Genomic DNA, 21,683 nt, shown 5'->3' with positions numbered 1-21,683 from the left:
GGGCCTGGGGGAGCCTGAGCAGGGGGAGAGGGTGAGGGAGCTGGCCCGGCTCTGAGGCCGGACCCACGGCCACCATGCTCTGGAGCCCAGGACCGCGGGGTCAGAGCCGCCGAGCGGGCGGGCTCCTGACGAGCTGGCACCTCCTCTCTGTCCCTTGGGCAGGGGGCGCCCGGATCCTCCGGGGAAAGGGGCCGGCTCCCCCAAGCAGCCATCCAGCTTCGCTCCCACCACGGTTTCCCTTCCCAAGAAGCCGGGTCCTGGGGTGCGGCTTTGAGCCGCTCGGTCCCGGGCGTGGATTGTTCCTCCTCCCGGGGGCGGCCGGAGGGGCCAGCAGTGCCCTTCCAGTCACCGTCAGCAGCCCTGTCACTGAAGGCAAGTTCCTGTGCCCAACGCACAGTGAGGCCAAGCCAACCAAAACATTGCAGTTTGGAGCAGAGAAGGGCCCAGCAAGGAGACGGGCTCAAAAAACCCCTGGGCTTTAGTGTGGGAGATGTCTGTTGCTGGTCACTTGCTTCAAACAGGAGAGCCAAGGACTCCGAGCTCAAAGGTACAGCTGCTTCCCCTGTAGCTCTCTGTACCCGATCCCAGCGCTGCAGCAGGGACACACGGCGGGGCCGATCCCCGCCGGCCGCATGTTAGGAGGGAGGCTGCTCATTCACACCGATGGGTGCAGAAGCCCGTCTTTACCCGGACAGTCCCACTGTCCTCACTCCCCAAGCAATCACGTCCACACCGCCCAGAAATGAAACACAAGGAACGCAAAACATAGTCAACAAAAGCGTGTATTAATCTGCTGGCTGGAAACTGGTTAAAGATTAAGGCACTCAGGCTCATGGTCTCCTTGAGGTTACAGTTTTGGCTGCTCTTAGTACCATCTCAGAAGCTCATGGCTACAGTGACGCTCCCGGGGTGGGCCCCGTGCTGTGTGGGAGGACGGCGCCCGCTCTAACAACTCGCGCTAACAACCCGGCTCTGCTTTCAGCTCGGCAGCCTCAAGTCAAGAGAGTGATTTTACATCCACACCAACTACCGTGTTAATACAAAGTTCACTGAAGTCTATCACAAAGTTTCTTTTATGAACAAACAGTAGAAAGTAAAAATTTGCAAACTGTTATAAAATACTTAGGAATGTTTCATAATACTTCACTGCTATCAAATGCCCAAGAAACCAGAGAAATAAGACTAAAGAGTTTGTTAAAGGTTGTTTGTGAAACTTAAAGGTAGGATTGTTAAACAGATCTGTGTAGCTAACAAGGCACGTGCAACCGTTTGACGACATGTCCTTTGATCACTGGGTCCGCACAAACTCACTCACTTCATGTGCTTGTTCACCCGCCTCCCCAAAGCTCAATGGTTTTCACATTCAAAGCAATTTGGCAACTAGGACTATTTTCAGATTTAAGAAAGGCTGTTCACGGTGACTCCACGGTCTGCTGTCCCTGCCAGGAAGCGCTCAGACCATTTACTGCAGTCACGCATCTTGATCTGGAAGAAAAGGAACCACCACGTGCGGCCACTGAAGGAAGTTCCCAGAACACGGCCGAGACAAAGGAGCAGGCCGGGAGCTCAGGTTGTCGGCCAAGCAGGACAACCGCCAGCATCTGTCGTGCGTGGAGATCCCATCAGCGGCCCCGCGGAGCCTGGCCAGTGCAGGCCACTGCCTGCCGAGGGCGGACCTCTGGTCACCTGCGAGCCCTAGGTGACCATCGCAGATGGCAGGGAAGGTCTGATTCAGCAGACTCCGCCCCTGGGGCCTGAGGCCTGTGGTCAACGGGGCGGGAAAGGAGGCAGGCTAAGCCTCTTAGACACGCCCCCCTGCCATCCACACACCAGCACCTGACCGACTACTGCCCTTCAGAGAGGTTTTATAATTCAAACTTTCATTGGAAAAATATCTTGATGTTCCAGTAAAGAGACACACTAAAAAATCATCCCATAAGTGGCCTGAACTTTGACAGTAAAGCTTTTTGGTGGAATCTTTTAGGTGGGAGAATAAAATCCAAGAATTATTAAAAAAAAAAAAAAAAAAAAAAAAGACGTAAGGTGAGTTTAACTACCGCTCAATGCTATTCGGTACAGTCAAGGTCAGAAAGCAAACCCTCGTCCGACTGCGTCCTGTACCCCGAGGTCAACGGCAAGTCGTCTGTGCTTTTCTGGGGAAATGACAGGGGCTGGAGGGTGGCCCCAAGACGGACTGCAGACGCCCCACTTCCTGCGCGTGGAGCTGCGCAGGCCCGGACGCAGGGAGACGGTCTGCACTGGCTCGCAGACGGAGCAGAGGCCTGGGATGTGCAGTTTCCTCCCCAGATGAACAACAGAAAAGCCCTGACAGTCTTAATGTCTCAAGTGACTAAATACAGAAATGAGAGAAGAGGGAACAGAAGCTCCCAGGCCTGGGCCTGGAGGGCAGCTTCCCTCCCCAGGGTCGGAGGCGGACGGGGCAGCAGGTCCCTGCTGACCCACATCCCGAGGAAAGGCGTGGAGACCGCTCGCCGTGCCACGAAGTGCATCTCAGTTGTTCTCGAATCTAGCATATGGGTTTTCTTCTCTAAACAAACCTGAAAACAAAACGGGCCTGATTAGAAATGCACTCAGCCAACAGGAAACGAGGGTCAGAAAGCAGCACGTGGTGTCTTCTATGAAGATTTACTGAGGCCAAAAGGAAGACGGGTATGCTAAGCAGGCTCAAACACTACCCTTAACCTTTCGCGAAAGGCGCACCACAGGTGACTTTAAAACTGAAGTGGAATTTATTGGAAACGGTATTTCTAAGAAACACAGATCCTAAGAAATAAAGACTTGTTTGCTGATTCTCTCTAAATTATACAGAAGAAAACAAAACCAAACCACCTTACTTTAGATGTTCTTATAAATGCTGATTAATTTTCAGAATTAAGGCCACACAAAGAAGGTGACCGTCAGTTTAACTGTGAAGGAGCTAAGTACCCAAAGACTCGGAGTTTTCTCTCTGCATCGTGGAACCACACCCTCTCCCCTCTTTAAACATCTGGTCTGTACACGCAGCTATCCGGAGCCACTGCAACACATCTACTTACACAGGGTTTTGGGGGGCGGGGGACAATGGGGAAAGGTAAGGGCAGAGGGGAGAATGCCCTTCTGTCAGAGGAACAGGGCGAGCTCAGCCTGGGGCGGGGAAGAGCTCAGCCTGGGCCGGGAAGCGCTCAGCCTGGCGGTGGGGCGGAGCACACAGCTGGTTTTGGGTAAAAAACTATCATGTGCCAAATACCAAATACGAGCAGTCTTGTTAAGGCCCTGTTGGGAAAAAAAAAAACCCAAAAAACCCCCCAGATCCTGGCTCTACTTCTAGTTTAGAGGGAAAAACAGACATAAACTGCTTTGTGATAAAGAAACCAAAGGCCTTCTAAACTCAAGAGATGGTTTCGTCTGCGGTGCATTTGGTGTTAATAAGGCCAAGCACCTCCCTCCCCCTCCCACCAGGAGCTCGAAGGTTCCCCACAGCTGAGGCTTCCTTCCAAAGTCCAGGCCACTCAAAGGGCTTTACACAAAGGGCACAAGATAATTCTTTCAGTGCAATTAAAGGGCAACTGACCAGCTCCAAGATAGGAACACAGCGAATCCGTGACTGTTCCAGAAAAGGCCTCATGCAGGCCCGGCAGAGCAAAGGTCCAGGATCCCATCACTACCTGTGCTGTGTTGTGTGTGTGTGTGTGTGTGTACACGCACACGAGCACACAACCATCCTGTCTTTTATTTCCATTAATGTTAATCAGATGCCAAAGCTCCAGGATCCCATCACTACCTGTGCTATGTTGTGTGTGTGTGTGTGTGTGTGTACACGCACATGAGCACACAACCATCCTGTCTTTTATTTCCATTAATGTTAATCAGATGCCAAAGCTCCAGGATCCCATCACTACCTGTGCTATGTTGTGTGTGTGTGTGTGTGTGTACACGCACATGAGCACACAACCATCCTGTCTTTTATTTCCATTAATGTTAATCAGATGCCAAAGCTCCAGGATCCCATCACTATCTGTGCTATGTTGTGTGTGTGTGTGTGTGTACACACACACGAGCACACAACCATCTTGTCTTTTATTTACATTAATGTTAATCAGATGCCAGAAAGCTCCTTTCCATGATTTCCAAATTTCGTTGGAAACCAAGTGCCAGGGAGCAGAAAACACCAATGATATCGGTGGTTTGAAAATCAGTACAGAGCCAGCTAAACACAGGAGCAGGTTCAATGCTCTCAAACACCGAAAAAATAGTCCCCCCACCGAAAACCTCACCAAACAAAAACCCAGAACAGAACCAGGACACAGCTCCCGGGAAACAAGCGGTCCAAGGCCTCAGTGTGGCTACTGCCGACTCGGTCAGGAGGCGGGCCAGGAGCAACTCCAGCACAAGGGAGAAGGCGGGCAAAGCCCCGCAGGTAAGGGACTCACCCCACCGTAGGGCAAACAAGACCACAAGGTGGGAAAGGGCGACAGCACTTCACCAGCAAACAGGTGCCAGGAAGGCCGGCAGAGGCAGAAACACTCGCGGGCCTCGTCTTACGAGAAGCCGCTCCCGGTGCAGCCCACACCCTACAGCAGAGCCCGCCGGGCGCTGGACGTGGCCAAGACGGCCAGGCCAGCTCCTGCCAATGGAAATGGAGAGCCAGGCAAGTCTCACCATATTTCCTTCTGATTTCATCATGTCTTGACTTCATCTCTGCTCTCCTAGAAAACACAGAAATCTCGTTCAGCAGCAAATTACAGTGTAAAATTCTTGTGTGTGTGTGTGTGTGTGTGTGTGTGTGTGTGTGTGTGTGTGTCTGCGGGGCTCGCGGGATCTTAGTTCCCCGACCAGGGATCAAAGCCGGGCCCCCTGCAGTGGAAGCGCAGAGCTCTAACCATTGGACCGCCAGGGAAGTCCCCACAGTGTAATTCCAACAGCTGTGCCTTTCACTCCCTGTGGGCTCCGGGAGCCAGAGCCGGGTGGTGGCGGCTCTGACGTGGCCACGGCCACGCTCCCACCGGGACGGGCAGGGTGCTGAGCACGGACCCCTTCATTTCAAGAAAAGCAATCCCAATACCCCGTACTGTGATTGAGGACGTTTTTTTCCGTATGAAAACGAACCAATCAGCAAAGATCTTACGCTTGGTTCTGAGGATGGTTAGGAACACGCAGGAGCCTCGGCCTCAGCAGGTGCGGGCTGACAAGCCCCCCAGCCCGACCGCGCGCACGCCAAAGGGCTCCGGAACCTGGGACGCACGGTCACCAGAGCACTAGTCACACAAGAGGCCCGGTGTGGGCTCGGACAGACGGGAGACCCCAGTCAGAAGCCTTCCTCCTGCTGAGCCCCTGCGGGCTCAGAACCGGACGGGCCCCGAACCCCGGGCTGGCGGCCACCGGCCAGGTCCCTGCCACGCGGCTTCCCACCCTCCACGCCACCACCGAGAAGCCCCCTCGGACGCCCGACACGGTCCTGACTGTTCCACGTGGAGAAAGCTGGGACCGAGTAACCGCCCCCGGTCGCGGGGCCTCACCGCTCCTCCTGGCGGACCCGGCGCTCCTCGCGCTCCCGAGCGGCCCGCTCCTCGCTCTTGTCCGGCCGCCGGCTCCGCCGCTTCCCGCAGAAGCAGCAGCAGCAGCAGCAGGCGACGCCCAGCAGCAGGGCGCCCCCCAGCACCGACAGCGCGATGATCAGGGCCTCGAAGTTCACTGCCAACGCAAAGGCGCAGAGTCAGGGCCCCGCTCAGGCCACGCCCCCTCCGGGGGGGCGGGGACGGACGACGACGACACCCCCGCCTTCCTCAGCCTGCTGCTGTGACTTAGTCACCATTTCCACCAACCTGAAGCAACAGATAGCTTTTCTCATCACCTGATGCTGAAAGGCTGTTTCCAACCTGAGAAAAGTTAACAAAACCAGGAAGAAAGAGAAGCTCCGCAGTGCACTCAGCTGCTACGACACTTGACTCAATCTCGCGGAATCGGATGCTAAGCCCGACGCGGCTTCCGTGATTATCCAAGTCAAAGCCCAGAGCGTCCCATCTGCTGCCAACGGGACAGAGTCTGCCCGCGCGGGCAGAGCACCAGCTGGAGCTGCGGCCCAGGCCAATGCCCGGGGGCTGCAGAACGGTGACGGTGACGGTGACTTCCCGTCCAGACCAAACGCACTCGGAACACGTTGCAATTCTTTCCAACTTCTCTTGAGGATTTACAAATTACAGCCAGTCAGTCGGTACTTTTCCACTCCATTCAAGCCAGAGCCCATCACAGGACAGGCTGACACCTTCCAGTTAGCTCAGCCCCGCCCTGGACAGCAGTGCGACCCTCACAGGACAGCCTCCTGCCGCACACAGCTCGTAAGCTCTGGTGCCACTGGTTTCTTGGTTGGGGGGGGGGGGTGGGCTGGGGTCCGGAAGGTGAGAGCTCTTCCTTGGGTCGGGGAGGGGAGGGAGACACCAGTGCCCCGGTGCCCCCAGCCCCCCTCAGGCTGCCAGTGTGACAGCACTCGCTCTGCCTTCTGAGCTTTGAATCATGTGGTTTTTCCTCCTCTGACCTGTTCTGGAAGTGCCAGAATTGCAAGATACAGTAGTAACAGGAGACCCCCACAGGCAGATGGTGTAACTTTTTGACTAGAGAACTCGAGAACAATCAACTTTATTTTTATTTATTTTTTAAAATAAATTTATTTATTTTATTTATTTATTTTTGGCTGTGTTGGGTCTTCGTTGCTACACGTGGACTTTCTCTAGTTGCGGCGAGCGGGGGCTACTCTTCATTGTGGCGCGCGGGCTTCTCATTGTGGTGGCTTCTCTTGTTGTGGAGCATGGGCTCTAGGCGCATGGGCTTCAGTAGTTGTGGCGCACAGGCTCAGTAGTTGTGGCTCAAGGGCCCTAGAGCACAGCCTCAGTAGTTGTGGTGCATAGGGTTAGTTGCTCCGCTGCATGTGGGATCTTGCCGGACCAGGGATTGAACCCGTGTCCCCTGTGTTGGCAGGTGGATTCTTAACCACTGTGCCACCAGGGAAGTCCCGAGAACAATCAACTTTAAAAACCGGCGAGGGACTTTCCTGGTGGCGCAGTGGTTAAGAATCCACCTCCCAATGCAGGGGACGTGGGTTTGATTCCTGGTCAGGGAACTAGATCCCACATGCTGCAACTAAGAGTCTGCATGCCACAACTACGGAGCCTGTGAGCCACAACTAAGGAGCCCACGTGCCACAACTAAGGAGCCCGTCTGCCACAACTAAGACCTGGTGCCACCAAAATAAATAAATAAAATAAAAATTTTAAAAAACCAAAAAAAACGAAACCCCGTGAGACCAATAAAACAGCTGGCTCTAAAATACACCTACCCCCAAAAGAGCTTTTCTGATTAGCAGCTAAACCATTATAAAACAGAAACAGAAATCCCACCATGATGGGAAACAAAACTATGGGCTTCTTTCCGAGAAATCTACTCTAGGACGTACTAGACCTGAACGGAGAGAGACACCCGTTCCCAGACGGGGGTTCAAACGGTAAAGATCTTGCTGTTCTCCAACTGAACGTGTGTGTGTGTGTGTGTGTGTGTGTGTGTGTGTGTATTTTTGTTTGTTTATTGGCTGAGCTGTGCAGTATGCGGGATCTTAGTTCCCCGACCAGGGATCGAACCCAGGTCCCCTGCAGTAGAAGTGCAGAGTCTTAACCACTGAACCACCATGGAAGTCCCCTGAACATATATATTTAAGGTCATTACAATCACAACCCCAAAACAATTTTGCCTAGAACTGGTTAAGATGATTCTACAGTTACTTGTAAGAATAAAAGCACCTGTGGCACAGGGCTGAGTTAGTGTGAGGTGCTGCCCTGACGGGGTGGACCAAGAGGGTCTCCAGTGGCCTGACCGCAAGGCCCCACCCGCTCGGCTCCCGTGGATGAGGTCCCAGCTCCCTGCAGGCCCGAGGAATAAACCCGACAAGGCCAACGCACCTTCTCTCAGGAACCGGGGGCACTGCACCCTCCCGTTACTACAAAGCCTGCCCTCCCGCGCCCCTGCTCACCCCCCGTGAGCCCGTGTGCCCCCATGCTGCCTGGAGCAGCATCAACTGGGGCAGCCACTCTTGAGAAACGTGTGGCCGACCGACTAAGGCTAGACAGGAAAGGGGTACCACTCAGCAGTCTGCTGCTAAGCGCACGCCCAGGGCGGGTGGGCGTCTGTGTCCAGCCCACGCGGGAGCACACGGCAGCCGCACACAGCCTGGTGTCCATCGGTGCACCGCAGCAGTCGCCCACGGTGTCCTGAGGGACAGGCGAGCACCGGGCGTGGCCTGTGTGTTTTGCTGAGTGGCGATAACCTGCAGACTCACGTGAAAATTCACTGAGTACACGGGCATTTGTATATGCACAAGTGTACATGCATGTGTGCACGCATGTGTCTGTACTTGCACGTGTGTACGTGTGCGTGTCCTCTGGAGTCTAGGGCCCGGAGACAGGGAGCGAGGGCTCACGTGTGCACTGTGTTAGAGTCATGCTTCAGTTTAAAAGCATTTTAACAGTTAAGGCCCCATATGCGGATGGTTGGTTCCCTGGTGCGGGAGCCGTCTGTGCGGAACAGACGGGGAGGGAAGGTTCCACGGAGGAGGCAGCCGCTAACATGGAAGCAGACGGCCGTGTGGCCCAAGGAGCCTTTTTGGAGTGAGGGCAGCAGAGGGAACGGCCAGCTGGGAGGACGTGACGGGTGTGTCTGCACATGTACACGCACCCATATACACACACTCCCACAGACACAAACTTCTGGGTTCCCTGGGTTTCAGCTGGTGAAATCAGAAGTGAGTCATTTCAGATGGAGGCTGACAGATTCTGAGATGGAAATCAATTAGAAAAAAGACAGATAAAACAGATCATCGCAATTCTCTGCGAGAGCACTGGCTCCTATGACCTGTAGCCAGGCGGCCTCTCGATGGCCCCAAACCTGAAGCCATAAAGGAAAGGATTAATAAGCCCAACTCATAAAAATGAGTTCCATGTGGCAACACACACCACAAACCAACTTAAAAGGCCACCTAGCAAACAACCTGGGTCTCCCCTAGGGCTCACTTCCCTTGGAGAAAGAGCACCACTGAGACAGGTGCTGACACGCCACCCGCGTGGCCCCGGGACGTGGGGAGATGCCTGCGGAGCAGAGCCAAGGCCGTGGCCTTCAGGGCAGCCTCCAGACCCGGGCCGGCCACTTTCCCAGACGCCACGGCTCACACCAGCCTCCCCACCTCCCCACTTCTGGCAGCTTACAGTAACTGAGCACAACCAGAATTTTCAAAACGGCCCTGGTTTTGCAAGAAGCCAATGAGAACAGCGACTTACCCCAGCACACACCCCAACGCGCAGAGCTCAGCTTGCAGAGAGAGCTGGGCGGCAAGATTTTGGTCACCGGGTAGTCCAAGCACGCCTTGTCAGTGTTGCACCAAAGACACTGCAAGAGGCGATGACAGGGCATCAGACGCGTAAACGCTGAAGGGCAGACGGGCCAGGGTCCGACCTGCACCAGCCCCGCCAGCCACACTGCTGTTCCCCCTCGGCCCCCTTCCCAACACTGGCTTGACGCCGCCAACCCACCAAGGCCCTCCTCACTCAAACCTCTTCCACCAGGCGCCCTGCCTGCCTCGCGGCCTCCTTGCTGATCCCCGCCCGGGGCCTCTGCATGGCCTGCTCTTCCCGCCTGGATGCTCCCCTCCCTTCCGAGGCACCACCTTCTAACGCCCAGAGCACCCAGGCGTCAGCCGCCTGCAGGAAGGCAGGCCTTTGTGCCCTTCTCCACGTCCCCCTGCAGGAGGGACCGAGCCGGGCATGGTTGGGGTGGTGGCCACCCATGGTTATCACCCTGTAAAGATCCTAATTTGATCTCTAGGACTGGACCGAGAGGTCTGTCTTATTGCTGGCTGTCTTAAAGAGGATGCAACTAAAGCACATGGGCATCTGTCCAGAACCGCAGAGCTGGAGAAAACCTGGCAGGTGTGCCTGAGTCCCTGGAACGCACGGCAGAGACCTGGCCAGCACACCAGCCGAGGGGCCCAGAGCCGGGCAGGCACTGGCACAGATGTGAGCTTTGGGTCAACCTCACAACCCGCCCAGGTCAGGGCATTCAGAATATTTTCAAGCTTGAAGGTAAAGATTTTACTAAGTTTTTTTCTTTGAGGTTTTAACAGGATGGAAAATCATGGTATGTTTTGGTCCCAAGTTAGGGCGAAAATCTATTACAAAAAAATGTTTTAGTGAAACCTGGGGCCCCAGGGCCACTGACACAGTGTCCACTTCGGTGTCTTGTGTTCAAAATGACAAACAGCAGGGAGGCCCTCTTCATTTTGGCCGTTTCAGAATATCTTCCACTCCAGTGGTTCTTTCCTGGCTTAACAATTTCTGGGAAATCCACCATTTTCAAACAGCTCAAGTTTTAAACACCTAATTTTCCATTTTTACATGACAGTTTTACCGAAAGCCGTATGAGCTCACTAGGAGGATAAGTTCTCTTTGTGGTGGTGTCGTGGCTGTTTGTCACTCTTGTTTTTTAGATTAATGAGGTACACGCACGTGGTGAACGCAGGGGCGCCAGCAGATCCTTCCGGAAGCCCGTGTGCTTTAAGAATTCACACGCGGCGGGGTCTACCCTAGCCCTGGCTTTCCTCTGCACTTCTGACCTCACCTGTCTGGGTTCAGAGTGGGGGTCAGGCCTTCAGAGGAGGTGTGCACCCAGCTGTGGTCTGGGCACCCCCCAACCCCACACAACGAGGGAGAGCACGGGCACTCCAGCTCGCGGCCCCCTCAGCACTGCGTGAGCCCGGCGGGGGGCCGGGAGGGCTCCGAGCACACCCGCCGCGTCTCGGGGCCCGTCTGTAAGACGAGAGGCCTCCAAGGTGGAGTGAGCCCCGCGGGAAAGCCCTGGGCACAGGTCAACAGTCGCAGATGAGGGGCTAAACGTGCTCCCGCCTCCCCGGCCCCCACCCTGCTGCCGGGCACCTCTGCTCACGCCTGCAGGCCCCGGGAGCTCACACAAGTTCCGGGCTGTGTGAAACTTACGTGTTTTATTTCAGGAGTCGAAGTAGCATGTGAACAACACTCAAGTGGTGTGTGCAGCTTTCACGAGACGGTTTAATACGCCTGAGAAAGGCTGTTAAGAGCCATCATGAAAAATACCTCCACAAACCCCAGACCACAGAACCCTGAACACACACAAGCGGCCCTGGAGTCAGAGACAGCGGGTCTGCTTCTGGATCACGTGCTGACCCTGTGCTACTTACAGAGACGTTTTTCAGGCACTCTTCACAGGTTCTGTTTGTGTTCTGAGAACAACCTGCAGGGGAAAGAACAAACATCACTGAGAATCCTGCGGCATCGATGTGGGGAGGGGGAGGGCAAGTGACGCTCAGAACCCGAGACGGACGGCCCCTCCCGCGCCAAGCCTTCAAGGCACAGACTGAGCCTCTACCAGCAGGGCCCTGGGAGGACACGCAAGCAGCACACATGTGGTCCTGACCCCAGGGGTCTCCTGGGAGAGGAGACGGTGCCGCCCAGCAAGGCTGGCCGCCTGCCTCTCACCTGCATGGTCGCACACCACTGACCGGCTCGTCAGCAGACACCCTGGAACCAGAGGCCACAGCGATGCCGGGCCAGACTCAAGCCGGGCCGCGGCCCCCTCGCCGGTCCCAACCCTGCGGAGCAGCCCCTGCACCCCCGGGCACTCTTCACTGCGCAGGTGCTACGGGAAGGGCTCAAACCCCGGGCAGCTGACAGCTCTGGGACGCAAGCTAAGCAGAAGTGAAGAGCTGGTGTACGAATAAAGGATTCCAATCCACCATCAAGCAGCCGCTCTCCACCCCACGCCGCCCCTTAAGACACGCACACGCTTGGAAGAGGCCTGAGCACACCCCATCAGCCAGCAGGAAAGGCACGTGAGAATCGCAGTCAGGCCCCACTTCACCCCCACCGGAACGGCTGCATTACAAAGACTGACGACGCTAACGTGGGGCTCAGCGGCTCGAAAACAAACACGTGCTCCTCCGAGACCTGGCAATTCCACTCTCGGTCTCGTACCCAAGACAAATCAGAACACACGTGCACAGGGACACCTGCACAGGGGGGCTGATGGCAACTTTACGTACAGGAACAGCCGAGAGCTGAAAGCGGCCCAGATGTCCAGGCGCCCCGCACGCCCCTCGGCCTCCCCACTGGTCCTGAGAGCTGCCAGCTGGCTCCCTGGCCGGGGCCTCTGTGCGGCCTGCTCCTCCTGCCTGGATGGAGGACGCGACCCTCCCCGGGACCACCTCCTCCTAACACGCTGCACCCAGGGGGCAAGGGGACAGAGGTCGCTGGAGAATGGACAGGGAAACTGGCCCAGTCCTACAGTGGGACACTCTTCAGCCCTAAAAAGAAGTGCGCCGTCTACGCCACACATGATGACTCTACAAATGACCTGGGCTGGGGGAAGCCTCCCGCAAAGGCCCGCAGCGCAGGGCTCGGGGATGGGTGAGACTCATCTTCGGGGGCGGTGGGGGGGGGTGAGGATGGGCTGGGTGGGGCCCCAACCTCCTGGAGAGGCCTGTTCTGAGGCTTGTAGGAGGTCAGGGTCTCACAGGTATAAGTCGCTGGATGGCGCGTGTAGGATTCCTGCATTTCACCGTATGTAAACTTGATCTCAAAAGAAGGAGACAAACGTTGAGCTCTCGGTGATGACGTGCACGGGGAGGAGCTGGGGGCTCCTCCAGCTGGCGGGGGGGGGGGGGGGCGTGCACGTCTGTAACTTCAAAATGTGACAGACCTGGTGGTGGGCAGAGGGGTGCTCACTGCCCAGGTCTCTCAACTTCCCTCTACTTTCCAAGACTTTCCTAATAAAATGTACGGGAAAAGAGCTTTAGCTTTAAGTTACGATTGTATTCATGTTTGCTAAGCAGGACCCATACAGTAAACTGCTACTTTGAAAGAGTTGGAGAGTTCTTCTCTTCAACAGTCTTCTACGTTCCATTTTTAAAAACCAAAATCCTATTTTATCTGAAATGAAAGCTCATTCTGTCACAACATACCATTCTACGGCAGTCGTTATTAACTAGTACCCTCCTCAGAGCCTCTAGTGGCGTGCTGCTTGTTTTGTGTTCAAGCTGATCCTAAACTGCTTTACTCCCTCGGCCCCAGGAAGGCAGAGCCAGTTGGCGGTCCCCGAAATACCTCCACTTCTCAGAGCACTGCCGAGAGGGGCCCCGGGGACCTGTGCACCGGCAGGAGGGAACAGCCCCGAGGACGGTTTCACTCACAAGCCGGATTCCTAGTTCTGTCCACCAAGGGGCTGAGAGAGGACGGCACACATGTTGCCAGGCCTTTGGTCTCCAGCCACTGTCCCCACTAAAAGGAAACGGGCAGAACAACAATGCCAGAACCGGGGCAGAGAAAGGACAACACCAGCCTTGGACAGCTTGCTGAGCCAGAAAGTGGCACAAGGACCCAGAAGCCAGCGTGGAGGGGGTCCTCCTTGCCAAAGTGGCACAACTTAACATCAGAGTGAATGACAGTAATGGACTCTCACCTCCTGAACGCCCATGATTTCACACGGACACAGAATAAACACAGAGAAGGACAACTAGCCAAGAGTCTCCGTCGCAGTAAACAGGGGCGCCAAGACCACTGCGCCGTTTGCGGAGGGACAAGATGTTATGTACGGTCTCAGAGCACCCCCCGCCCCGGTTTAATTATACTTGTGAATAGAAAATGGCACCTGAAAAGTGATTGGAGATATCACCAAGACAACCTGTGACAAGACAGCGGCACAAAGTGACAGCAGGTGCCTCTGAGGGGCGCAGGAAGGACAGTCACCCAGCGGCTGAACCCTCCCCAAATGCACCCGAATCAAACCAGAGGAAACCAGGCAGGCCCACGAAGGGGCCCCTGAGCACAAGGACAGGCTGAGGGGCTCCCCCAGGGGAACAGAGGCTGAGAGACACGACACCTAAAGGCAACACGCCGGCCCGGGGTCAGAGGGCCGAGGACGCTATCGAGGTAGCTGGCGATCTGTGTGCACAGTCGTGTGTTAAATCAAGGGTCCGGGATCGTACCAACGGCCACTGTGCAGACTTGACCGTCACGTTCTGGCTACGTCCTTCTTAGGAGATACACCCTGGCGAATTTAGGGTAAATGGCCACATCACAACTTGCTCTCAAACGGTTTGGTGACAACAGTAACAGGCAGCGACTTCCCTGGTGGTCCACTGGTTAAGACTCAGCGCTTTCACTGCGGTGGCCCGGGTTCAATCCCTGGTCAGGGAACGAAGATCCCACAAGCCGCCAGGCACGGCCAAAAGAAACAGAAACAAGCAGATACAGACAAGGAGCAGTAAAGCAAATACGGCAAAGGCTGTAAGAACAGAAAGGGACTCAGGAGTTCACTGTACCATTTACTCCTTCAACTTTTTCTGCTAAAGCGTTGGGCAGGGAGGTATGGTGGGGACCTGCACGACGCCTACCACACCCCCTCTCGAGTCCTTCTGAAGCACTGTTAAGAGAGGCCCCAGGGAGCAGGTGATAAAGCGTGGGAATTTTTTCTCAGGCGTCTCCAATTTAAAAGTCTGTGTGATAACTGGTCTTGCGTGAACTAACAGACCTCGGCTCCAAGATACACACCATAAACCCGTCCACCCTGGGGTCTCTGGGTCACAGGCCAGATGAGTCAACAGAGAGGCCCGGGAGGGGAAGGGCCAAGAAGACGGCCTCGCCCTCCTCCTGCTCCCAGCATGACCCGGAACCGGGCAGGTTCTCAACCCAGAAACGCCAATGTTAAACAGCCCTCCCAAAGTCAGTTCAGAGCCGAGAGAAGGTCGTTCCCTCCTCGCCCTTGAAAACACCAGGGTGTTTTGCGCAGTAAGACAGGGAAATACGTTAACCATTTGCAGCTGCTTCAGAGACTGGGCGTCAGCAGTCACTCACTGGATCTTATCTCATCCCGGAAACAGAAAACTCTGTGCTGAAAGCCAGAGACATGTAAACATCTGGCCTGAGTTTCCGAGGTCTAACGCTGAATGTCACTGTTCTGACTTCGGAAGGCCCGTGGCCGGGACTCTTCAGCTTGCACTCTCCTTACCAGTGACTAGAGAACCTTAAGTCTCATGCTCTTGGGAAACTAAGTTTAAAAAAAAAAAGGTTCTCAGGACACACTAACCCATGATACATTTGAGTTCTTTCCTAAAGTTTCGGGTGAGTCACTGCTTAAGCACAAAAGGACACACACTAGTGCGTGTAAAGAGGTATGTTTTTAAAAAACAAGGAACTGAGTTAAGTATATTTACCGTGGAACACACCAGGCCAGAGGGCTGCATTCGGCAGTGCCGTCAGCAGCGGAAAAGCCCCAGAACCGGGCACTATGGCCATGCCGCATGGTGACAGGGCACAGAGAGTGCCTGCGCTGTCAATTTCATGGGAGAAACGAGGCAGAACGTTCATCTAGACAAAAAGTCCTGGCTGTCCTACCGCCTCAGCAGAAAAGGGGGAGTGAGGAGGGCAGAGGGCAAAGGCTCGGACCCACGCACACACCCAATGCCCCGAAACCTGCCTGGAAGCCCCAGTTCTCAGCAGCAGGACCGCTGTAAGGAGCCCCCGCCCCCAGCTACCCTGGCCACCACCAGCTCCTCTGGATCCCTCTGTTTAGGACAAGACTAAGGTCCCTTTAGGGGCTGCCTTCCCTCTAGATGGAAAGATGAAACTCTGGGGTGGAGTCTGACCCCACACACAATTAAAGTGGGGTCCAAAGCCCATGAAACTTCTTTAATTCAATGAACTTCCCTCTGAAGGTCTTCAACACCTTGTCGGTCCCTAACGTCTCCCCCCACCCAAGCGCACAGTAGAGAAGACAGACGTTAGACATGGCTGGGTTTGGACTGGTATGATGGTCTCTGAATTCACACACCTGTGATGGTTATCTGTCAACTTGACTGGGCTAAGGGATGCCCAGAGAGCTGGTAAAATACTTTGTTTCTTTCTTTCTTTTTTTAAGATTTTTTTTTCTTTTCTTTTTTTTTTTTTTTTTTTGGTGGCCTTGCAGCGCAGCTTGCAGGATCTTAGTTCCCCAACCAGGGACGGAACCTGAGCCCCCGGCAATGAAAGTGCAGAGTCCTAACCACTGGACTGCCAGGGAATTCCCAAAACACTGTTTCTGGTAGTGTCCGTGAGGGTGTTTCCAGAAGAGACGAGCATGAGTTGGTGGACGGATGAAAGCACCTGGCCCTCTCCAAGGTGGGTGGGCATCACCTAACCAAACGAGGGCCCGAACAGAACAGAAAGGCAAGGAAGGAGAGTCTGCTCTTCGTGTGAGAGCTGAGATGTCCCCCTCCCCCTGCCCTTGGGCCTTCAGCCTTAGACTGGGCCGTATCCCCCTGGCTCCCGCTGCCTGGCCTTGAGGTGTGGCCTGGACTACACGCCAGCTCTCCGGGAAAGCAGACGGCAGCTCGTGGGGCTCCTCGGCCCCTCGGTCACATGATCCAGTCCCTCATAATAACTCTTTCTCGATAGCTACGTATATCCTGTTGGTTCGATTTCTCTAGAGTAATTTTTCCTAATACACACAGCATCCTTGCGAGAAAAAGTCTCTTAAACAGTGTAGTCACGTTCCTATAGCATGACAAACGGTAAAAGCTCACAGCAAGCCCAGGCTCAGTGCAGCTAGAAGAAGAGCCACCTTTCTCCCGAAATACTAGGGTGAGAGTCCAGTTTCACTCCCAAACTGTCACAGGACATGCCCACTCAGCCCACAGGGGTCTCTGCCCTTAAGTCCAGGGCTAGGGAGGGGTGAAAAGCTGGCAGTCAAACACACCTGGGGCGTTTCCTGACACACCCACTCTAACAATACACACCCGGCGGCCACCAAGGAGAGGTTCTCTGGTGACTGAGGACTCTTGGCTCTCAGCCACCCAGTTTGGTAAAAAAGCACTCACACCACATTTGTGCTGAACAATCCATCTGGACCGAAAGTTCCCTATTCTGTGCCACTCGACTGCTGCGTTAACTAATAATATCACAAACGTACACACAAGTACGCTCAGAAGGCAATCAGAAAAAACTCAAGCAGTCCTGCCCTGGAACCGACACCCCATGAGGTCACAAAGAGGAAAGGTGCTTTGCTGTGCTAAACAGAAGATGACGAAGCCGCAGCTGACTGGCGCTGAGAAAACCCCCGGCCCCTCAGGCTGACCCAGGTCGCTGAGGCCACCGGCCCGAGGCTCGATTCCCACACTAGTGACCATGCGGGGATGCCACACACAGCAGCCAGACCGAACGCTCCCAAGATTCCCAGCAGCCTGCAGACCACCTACAGGAAGCCACCCTCCAGCACCAGCGCTTCTGGAACTGCTGGGCCCTTAGGTCATGCACTCCCCTCACCGCCCCCCCCAAACTCTAACTGCCGTTTCCTGGTCAGGCACCCCAGGAACTCGTCGCCTCCACGTGCCGGTCACCACCGTGGGCCCGGCACCTGGCACAGGTAGTTACTTACTGAGAACAGGGGGGATCGCCTAGCAAGGCCGCCCACCTGACCACGCAGCGCGGGCCTGGAGAGCCCAGGAACCAGCGGCAGGGCGGGCTCAGCCCAAGCACCGGCCGCTATCCCTGGAGCTCCTCGGAGGAGCCTACTCCGCACGGTGGAGGGTGTAGGGGCCGCATACAGGCCTCCTCGAAGCGAGCAGGGCCCCCAACATACCAGCCGCGCCCGCACAAGGGCCCGGCCCCTGGACTCCGGCCGCCGACCCGCTGTGGGACAAGCGAGCTCCCCAGCTCTGCTTTCGACCCCGAGTCCACACCCGAGACGCCTCTTTCCGAGGGTCGTGGAGCCGCTGCGCTCGGCCAGGCCGACGCCGCGGTCCCGGACCACCCCGCATGCTGAGCCAGGACAAAGGGCCGGCCCGCCGCCGTCCCCGAGCCCCGCCGCCCCAGGCCGCGGGCCGACACTCGGGTGGCCCCCCGGCCGCAGACCGCGCAGGCCCGGAGCACCGACCCAGAGCGGCTGCGACCCCCGGCCCTCCGCCCCCCTTGACCCCGACACCGCGCCCCCCCGCCCTCCCCCTCCGCCGCGCCCCCGCCCCGCACCCCCCCGCACCCCCGCCCCCGAGCCCGCCGGCTGCCCTCACCCTGCGCGGCGGCCGCCGGGAGGAGCAGCAGGAACAGCGCGGCGCCGCCGAGGGCCCGTCCCCAGCGCGGCGTCGGCCCGCGGACCCTGCCGGACGCCATGGCTGCTGCGGCCCCGCTGCTCAGTCGTCGTCCTCGTCTGCCGGACGCGCCGCACCTCGGACCTCGGCCAGGCGCCTCTGCCCGGAAGGGCTGCGCGCCGGAGGCGGGAGGGGCGGTGGACTGGCCAGTGCGCAACAGGGGCCCCGCCCGGGGCCCCGCCCCTCGCCGCTTGCGGTCCCGCCTCCCGGCGCGCGGATCAGAGCGCCTGCGCGGCGGGAGGGCGGCGGGCTGCGGGGAGGGGGGGCCGTTGAGGCTCAGTGCGCTTGCGCGGCTGGGAGGGGCGCTACGCGACCTTGACCTTAAAGGGGTGGAGGAGCGCTCAGGGAGTGGAGGGGAGGTCTTGGTTTCTGGGTTGGTCTCGCCGGCTTCACAGAGCCAGCACGCTGGGCCCTGACCCCCGCCCCGGAGGTCACCTCCCCGGAGTCGGGGCTCACCTCCCCCGAGTCCGGGCTCGGGCCGCGGGGCGGGAGCGGGCGGGCGGCGGCCGGCTCCTGGGAGGTCTGTTGGACCCCGGCCCCGGACGGCGTCATGGAATGATAAAAACATATACTGCGAGAGTCCAGTTGCTTTCTTTTTAAGATTGTGTTTCCATAGCCAGAGTACAGTGGGGCTTTGGTTATTGTATAGGGAAGTCAGGGATCCATCTCCTAAGCTTCTTGGGGTCACTGGCTTGTGGCTTCCTGGACCAGCCTGGTAAGACCACCTTCCCAGTAGCAGCAGTGCTGGGATCAGGGGTGGGCCGTCCGTCACGGGGGAGGTGTCTGCCATCTTTGACCTAATTCAGGGCCCCAACGTCACTTACTGGGTCGTGTTCCACTGCTGTTCCACACCTACCTCAACTCTGAGGCCTGCGGTGAAATCCGGGCAGTGGGCTTTTCAGTCTAATACGGAATCTAGCTGGCCCCGGCGAGGTAGGTGTGGTGCAGACTGATCAGAGCATCCCTCCCTCTCAGTGTGCTGGGATTCAGCGGGGTGACCTTTAAAATCTTCCATACTTGCTCTCCCTGAGACGGCCCCAACTGGCTGGAATGTAACTGGCCCTCAACCCCCAGGGTCAGTGTGGAAAGACTTTTCTCGGACAGGAGGACACAGTTGGTTGCAGTGTATTTGTGCCTCTACGATGTGCAGGGGCCAAAGGCAACGTGACCTCATCCTGCCCCGCTGCCAGATGTGGAAAACTGGGCCCAGCAGGGTGCCTGCGGAAGGTCATAGGGCCAGGAAAACAGCGCATCAGAACTGTGAGGCTGGCGTCCCAACCCCGCCAGTTCCTACCTCCATGACCTCAGCTTCCGTGCGCTTCAGTGGCACAGCTCAGCTCACAGCACTGCTGACCATCACAAGGTCACGGGGTCACTCACAGAAAGGACCCGAGGGCCACAGGTTGGGGCCCAGTGTTAGCGTCCCTGAGCCTGGCGCTCCTGCACACAGTGACTGCACGTCTGTGACGTCACATCAGTGTGGATGTCCAGTGTTTTAACAAGCATGCCTTCAACTTGGCTCTGGCTCTTTGTAGAGGGACAAAGTTCCTTCCTGTTCATGTGAGGCAGCAAAGGGCCCTTGACTGCAGTAAGCTGTGTCTGCCCCACATCCTCCAGTTCAAATACTTCTTACCTCCCTTTGGTTTGGATCTTCTGTTATAGAAAAAGATGTTTAAAGACTCATTTGCCATTGGAACTGGAGTAAACACCAGCCCGGGATAAACAACAAGGTCCTACTGTACAGCACAGGGAACTATATTGAATATCCTGTGATAAACCATAATGGAAAATAATATAAAAAAAATTCTATATGTGTATAACTGAGTCACTTTGCTGTACAGCAGAGATTGGTACAATGTAAATCAACTAGACTTCAATTAAAAAAAATTTTTTTTAAAAAAGAAAGTTTTGGAATTAAAACAAAAACAAAAACACCAGCCTGGGCTTAGAACTATGGCCCCAGAAAGCAACATTTTTTCATCCTAACAACCACACAACAACAATGTACTGGCATTTGAAGGACATTGGGCATTTGTAAACATTAGCCAAGACACAGTGAACGCTACTGCATCTCCAACAGTGCCATCAGCAATGGCATTTTAAAATACAACTGAGCTGTGGGACAATTCGACAATGAGGAAATTCAAAAAATACTCAGTAACTAGAGCCCAAGTCCCTGTTTGAAAAGGGGGAGGACGGGACAGCATTATTTAACTTGACACATTCGATTGTCAAAGAGCTTCAAGCTGATAGGAAAGACCCAAAACCACACAGGATGAGAAATACGAAATACAGTGACTTTTCGAAGAAACAGAATGATTATTCTGTTTGCAATCTGGAATTAAAAAAGAATGTATGGTTTTTCCAGAACAGTGGTTAAGGGATGAGATTTGATACAGTTCGTGGTGTTAACTTAGGAGGAGTGCCCAACGGCAGCACCATGGACAGGGCTGTCCGGGGGTAGACCGGCCACGGTGGGCTGAGGCCTGGGCCCGGCTGGTTCTGGAATTCCAGGGCCCCCGCCCCTGGACTGTGCATATGGGAATCACACAATTTGGGCCTTTTCACCTGAGTTGTTTTTATTTGGTGGTTGAGTGTGCCATCTGATTTTTTCCATCATTGCTAGTACATTCTTTAGTAAATTAAAGAATTACTTCCAGAAAGGCTGTGTGAAAAGATCGAAGCTTCTACCTGGGCCGGTCACATTTTAACCACCGTGATCATGAACACTGCGGAGAGTTCATTTGCAGCTCAGCTGAGGACAAAGGGTGCACTTGAGGGCCTCAGACTTTGGAGGTGCCTCGGAGGGATCTGGAAAGGTCTGTGGGTGCTCTCAGGCCGGGGGGCAGCGGGGCTCTGGGGCAGCGGGAGGGATGGACAGAAGCAGAGGGCTGTGCCGACAGGCCAGAGCCCATTTTCTGTGGTTGGGTTAAGAGATGGGACGGACCGTGCATGCACCCAGGGTGTGAGGATGGCTCCAAGGGGGGCTGCAATTGGGAAGGGCTCCCTGGTCCCTGCCAGGTTGGACCTCTCGGGGCCCAGGGAATTGCCCTGGAATGAGACACAGAAAACTCTGCCACCTGCCCCCTCCCACGCGGGCAGTCATGGTCCTCAACGAACTTCCTCTGAGGGACGGGGAAGGGGGCTCTTGTGACCCCTTCACCTGCACTTTGACAAGACAGAAAACTTAACTCTTTCAAGGTCATGCAGCCAGTGAGAGGCAGGGTGGACTTGAACCCAGGGGTTCACCCTGGGGGTCCATTCTCCTTCTTGGGGTCTCAGTCCCACTGGGACAAGGTGGAAAAGTTTCAAGAGGATTATCTGAAAACTAGCCGGAAGATGTCACAAAAACAGGAAATGGACTGAGGGCAACTGAATCTATTCTTCATGTTTCTGTAGCCCTCCTCGGGGTACCAGCCAGCCCTGGCCCTGCCCAAGAGGGTGCAAGGCAGGCAGAGTTGGTATCTGGTCTCTCCCTGCATGCAGGCCTCTGATTTCC

The 21,683-nt window shown here is 55.8% G+C and overlaps 1 protein-coding gene across 1 annotated transcript; it reads right to left on the bottom strand.

Annotated features, from left to right (window-relative positions):
- Positions 1-764: 764 nt before the first annotated feature.
- Positions 765-18,319, bottom strand: PTTG1IP (PTTG1 interacting protein). The gene is made up of 6 exons (XM_061193833.1): positions 18,107-18,319; positions 11,249-11,301; positions 9,318-9,426; positions 5,517-5,691; positions 4,660-4,706; positions 765-2,558 (listed from the first exon to the last, which is right to left on the bottom strand). The coding sequence occupies exons 1-6, from the start codon at positions 18,204-18,206 to the stop codon at positions 2,512-2,514; spliced, it is 531 nt and encodes a 176-aa protein (XP_061049816.1). The 5' UTR covers positions 18,207-18,319; the 3' UTR covers positions 765-2,511.
- Positions 18,320-21,683: the final 3,364 nt, after the last annotated feature.

The sequence above is a fragment of the Eubalaena glacialis genome, chromosome 6 (assembly GCF_028564815.1).
Source record: "Eubalaena glacialis isolate mEubGla1 chromosome 6, mEubGla1.1.hap2.+ XY, whole genome shotgun sequence".
Lineage (NCBI taxonomy): Eukaryota > Metazoa > Chordata > Mammalia > Artiodactyla > Balaenidae > Eubalaena > Eubalaena glacialis.
The sequence above is the reverse complement of the archived record's forward strand: the minus strand, read 5'-3'. Positions and strand labels throughout refer to the sequence as shown.

Bases quoted from the DNA above. Each gene is read 5' to 3' on its own strand.
- PTTG1IP (XM_061193833.1), bottom strand. From the start codon at position 18,206: ATGGCGTCCGGCAGGGTCCGCGGGCCGACGCCGCGCTGGGGACGGGCC. The intron at 11,302-18,106 runs GTGAGGGCAGCC...TTTCCCCTGCAG, and splicing joins CCCGGCGGCCGCCGCGCAGG to GTTGTTCTCAGAACACAAAC. The intron at 4,707-5,516 runs GTGAGGCCCCGC...TGTGTTTTCTAG, and splicing joins CGGGTCCGCCAGGAGGAGCG to GAGAGCAGAGATGAAGTCAA.